Source organism: Citrus clementina, unplaced genomic scaffold (genome assembly GCF_000493195.1).
Source record: "Citrus clementina cultivar Clemenules unplaced genomic scaffold, Citrus_clementina_v1.0 scaffold_9, whole genome shotgun sequence".
Taxonomy (NCBI): Eukaryota; Viridiplantae; Streptophyta; class Magnoliopsida; order Sapindales; family Rutaceae; genus Citrus; species Citrus x clementina.
In genome coordinates this window covers 26,955,629-26,960,808 of record NW_006261964.1, presented here as the reverse complement: position 1 = coordinate 26,960,808, position 5,180 = coordinate 26,955,629, and the positions used below count along the sequence as shown (strand labels likewise).

The 5,180-nt window shown below is 31.2% G+C and overlaps 1 protein-coding gene across 1 annotated transcript; it reads left to right on the top strand.

Moving 5' to 3' along the window:
- The first annotated feature begins 477 nt into the window (after positions 1 to 477).
- Positions 478 to 1,323, top strand: LOC18031295 (zinc finger protein ZAT9). Its single transcript, XM_024188380.1, has 2 exons — positions 478 to 766; positions 881 to 1,323. The coding sequence occupies exons 1-2, from the start codon at positions 478 to 480 to the stop codon at positions 1,321 to 1,323; spliced, it is 732 nt and encodes a 243-aa protein (XP_024044148.1).
- The last annotated feature ends 3,857 nt before the right edge of the window (positions 1,324 to 5,180 follow it).

The window sequence follows — 5,180 nt, the reverse complement described above, 5'->3', positions numbered from 1 at the left end:
AATTAAATCACGTGCATCTTACTCTCGTTCGTAGCATAATTTAGCTTGTACACAAACCCTAATCAAACGGTGCAACCTTGCATCAGCAGCTATAGAAGTCATTTACTTTTTTATAATCACCATTTGACTTGATTTAAAAAAAATAAAAAGCACCATCAGAGGGCCCAGAATCAAGTTTGTAATTTGTGCATGATACACGTTCTTTCCACTTGTCCACTACTCACTCTATATTTATGTTCTCATTCTCAATTCACACACAACACTACTATTTTTATTTATTTTCATTTTTTGGTAAGGAGCATATATATTTACTCTGTTACCTTTTGGTTTTGTGCCTCTAGTGAAGGAATGCTTGTCACCTACTCCTTTTAAGTTCCCATTCTCAACTTGGTCTCTCCATCACATCTAGTGAAACAAGAAACAAAGAAACCAAACGCACAAAACACAACACTTTGCTTTTGTGCTTCGATCAAATCTATGGATAAGCACAGGATTTGCAAGATCTGTAACAGACGTTTTGCTAATGGCAAAGCCATGGGAGGTCACATGAGATCTCACTTTGCAAAACATCCGATTTCTTCATCAAACATCAACCCATCCCCACCAAAATACCCATCTTCATCTTCTTCACTGAGTAACATGCAAACTTATCGATCTGTTAATAATCGACCTTTTTCCGGTCTTGAGGATGAAAGTGAGGCTGAGTCCTCGAGGAATTTGACGAAAGCAAGATCGAAAAGGCCTCTTAGGACGATTGAATCTGTAAGTAATTCAGTTACTGAAAATTTTTTGTCCGATAGAGAAGTTGCTATGTGTCTTCTAAAGCTTTCAAAGGATAACTGGTTACAAAAGGACAAACAAGTAGTGGTTGCAGAAGCAGTGGTGGATGAAGATGAATATGTAAGAGGCAAGAGCGATGATGGTGACAATGACGAGGAGGAGGATAAAGAAGAAGATGAGTCGTCTTTGGTTTCGCGAACTAATAAGTACAAGTGCAAGACATGCAAGAAAGAGTTTCGATCTTATCAAGCATTAGGAGGACACAAAGCCAGTCACAAGAAGATTAAGATTCATCATAATGGGAGTAGTGATGCAGCTGCTGCTGGTGATGCTGTTGTTATGGATCAAAGAGTCTTTAAGTGCCCGTTTTGTGACAAAGTGTTTGATTCTGGCCAAGCCCTCGGTGGGCACAAGAAAATTCACTTCACTTACTTAGCTACCCCTATCACAAAAATTACTTCATCAGCAAAATCATCTGGTGCAAAATTTATAGATCTTAATTTACCAGCCCCTGAAGATGATAGTGAAGTAAGTCAAGTTTAATTTAGCTTCCGAAAAGTTGAAATTCAATTTTTTGAACTACAATCTAATTTATTTCATATGCTTTTTGTTTTGTATATGCAAACAGCTTTGTAATCAATATTTGATACACAGTTTGAACTTTGAAGAGCTTAATTGGTTCATCATGAATATGTTGTTGGCTTATTATTCTTCTTCGTTTTGTCTATGGCGATTTGTTTTGTTAATGGATGGATGAATTTCATGACCCTGGAAATATCTATTGTCTTTTTGCAGTAAAGGGTTTTGCACAACTTAGTCAAAAATAGAGTAAGTACAAATTAATAAGGTGCACCTATGAAAGGAGATTACAAAATTTATGTCCCATTTAATTACAATTTTAAATATTATAGTAATTGGTAATAAAGTTCATGAGTTTTCTTTGAAACATATATAGGAGTTTCATGCAAAGAAAGTTACATTGAAAGCTACACATTGTTTGGCTTCTGAAATATACAGTTGTTTTTTAGCTTTGCCAACAGATTTCCCTAGTTTTTCTCATTAAATTTATTACTGGAGAGAGAAATTAAATTAAATCTTTTTTTTTTTTGGCTTTTGGATAGCTTTACAGATGGTGAAGAAGAAGTCAAAGAAAGCCATGGATTTCCTGTTTATCTTTTCCAATTTAGATTCTCTCATAATTTAGTTTCTTTAAAAACTAGAACAAATTATGAGTAATTTTGGTAGTGCCATACTGCCATGCCCATGCCCCCTAAATTCTCCAAATTTTGTTTCTTAATGTGAAGAGAAATTAATGCTTGCTAAGTTTACATTATTTTGTAGATTTTTTAGTCACTTTAGCAAAGTGTGGAATATTGAGAAGATGCCTGAATTAATTTGTATAGTCAAATGTCATTTAATTTTGGGTTATACATAATAACATATATGGTGCCTGGTTCAAGATTTTACCACATTATTTCAGCCGCAAGTTTTGTGGCAAATATTGCAGTTACTATGGAGTAGATGTAAATGCCCCGTGTACGTTTAAATTTAGATCATCATTTGGCTAGCTAGAGAAAAAAAATGCTTAAAGATATAATTCAATTGAGAGGCCATTGTTGTTGTGAAGGAGAGTTTAATATTAGTATCATACTTCATTCAAAAAGCAAGAAAATTAGATAAAATTTTCTTTGATTTTCAATTTCTATTAATAAGTTTGTGAATGCATATATATAGTACACAAGGTGAAGGTAATAACATTATATATCAGAGCAGACTCAAATTGGTGAGAGGTATTGATATTTGTTGCCGTTGAAAAATTAGGAAAATTCGTCTCATCGATTACTTACATATTTATTTTTTTTTTTTGGTTATTAAAAATTGAAAACTCCAGCAACTGCCACTTCTGGCCACTTGAACGCCGCTGGCAGCTGGGTAGCAGTGTCTTTAGAGGTTAAATTTAGCATTGTTGCAATCTTTGTTACAAGATCTACGCAGCCATTGTGGATGACTAAGCTCTTGTTTTCAAGAAAATAAGAACTGAGAGTTACGAAGACAAACGCGAGGTTTACTCATTAGCGATATTTGTGATCCGCCCAGATGGGTTCTAATATATGGCTTCATAAAACTTGACCAATGTACAAAATTATATAAATATCGTCAATGATTAATTACATCTTGGTTTTGGAAAAATAAAAAAAGAAATTGAGTTGTGGCCGCAGAAAATTTAATTATTTACTTTTAGTGGATGGTTGTTTGGGTCGGGTTGAACTAAACTGAAACAAATTCGGAATTGATTTCAATTTTCAGTTTGGTTTAGTTGGACCCTCAAAATCAAACATATTAAAAATGTGAAATCAATTGAGTTTTAATTTGATTCGGGTTAAACATCAAACCTGATCGATTTTGTTTTAAAAGAAAAAAACTAAATATAAAAGTAAAAAGATATACCAGGTCCCACCCACCCTACCAAAATTAAGAAACCCTAAGCTAAGCCAAAACTAATCCACAATTTAATCAACCCGACGCACCTATTGTGTCGTGTAATTATAATATGGCATGGCATTTGATTTAAGAGTATAAAATCGGAATCTGCAAGCAGTAATTAAGAGTCTATTTAGTATTGAGGTGCTATAGTTTTTTATATTAAAAAAAATTGTAGCAGTAAAATAAAAATGATACAGTAAGGTAAATATGATTTATAAATAACAATTTTAAATAAAAATAATAAAGATATTATATATCTTTTATTATAAAAGTGTGAGATATATAAAATTAACTTTTAAAAATATCGGTAAACATTTATGAAACACTTTAGAACTGTAAATTTTAAGTTATACTACCCAATCAAACATACCCTAAAATGATTAATTAGTTCTGTTAAACCCTAATTGCTCTTTTTTTCAATTGAGTAATTGTAGCAAACAATTATAACTATATATTGCAGAAGAGTACTATATATTGTCATTTATTATTTATGACTAATTCTTATAAGATTACTTGCCAATAAAATTTGGTGATATGTACAATTCAATAGAATTGATAGTGTAATTAATTTGTATCCTATTTATGTCTGGATACACACCATGTCCACCATTCCAAATAAAGCATGGAATTGTATACCATTCCAAATAAAGCATGAAAACTCGTTGACAAATTCATTTAAGAGCCAGAGTCTATCCAAGTATATTTCTATCCTTTTATTCATAATAAAATATTTGTAAAAGATATATTAATTAATTAATTAATTAAAGAGTATACTGGTTGGAAGTCATCTTTTAATAAGAGCTTATTTATTTTAATAAAAATAATGATCAAATTAATAGATAATAATACATATTTTATTGCAATAATTTTTTAGTACACTAAAATTTGTATATTTATGTCTTATACCTTAGTCCGCACTAGTAGTGCACATGCATGCTCATAAGCCACACATGATTTTTCAAAAGCAAGTTGTTAATTTAAAGCACATGTATGCTTCACCTGTGTGCTTTTCATGCTTGCTTGGAGACTGTGGGCATATATGTAAATGAAGAATTGAAGTAGCTCTTATTATTTTCACAAATTGAATCGAAACAGATCAATTGAAAGAGACAAGAAAATAGAGAAACCGAGAGAAAAAGAGAAAGAAGTAAAAGAAAAGAGGAAAGAGGAAAGAGGAAAGAGGGAAAAAAACAAAAAATAAAATAAGAAAAGAGATGCCACGAGTGAGGATGAAGAAAAAGAAATAAGAAAGTTATGGAAATTGGAGTTGTATAATTAGAATTATATTATATGGATTAGTAGGTAACAAATTTAATTTACTTATTTGGCCAAAAGATGCAGAAAGGATAAATTGTAAGGCTAAAGATACAGTACATAAACATTGAATGTTTAGCTAGTTTCTAGATTCTCCTAATTCACTGTCTTGTTACAGTGTCTCTTTTATTAGTTATTTCTTACTTTTCAGCTTTTATTTTATTTTTTTAGACTAGATGTAAGAAAAATGCTGAAAATAGACAAAACTCCCATACATTCATCGTGGGGGATCTAAATCATTTATTGTTCATCGTGAGGAGAACTCTAAGGTAATAATCTTCAACTATAAATATTTTTATAAAGCAGTATATATGTTTAAAAAATATGATATAGTATATATTTTTTTAACAGCATAACGAGAGCGCTAAAGAGTAAAGCTTTCATGATTTATTTCTTTCTACTCACTATAGTACCAGTAAAGGATGGGTGAATTCTGAGGCACAATCAAGATATGTAAGCTCCTTATTTATTTTTAAAGTCAAATTTTTACATTATTTAAATTGTTTATGTTTTTTAATTATTTTTATTTAAAGGAAAAATGATCCAACTTCAAGAAGAAGTTGTTAATGAAGGATACAAGCCACTTAGCGATGAGCAACTAT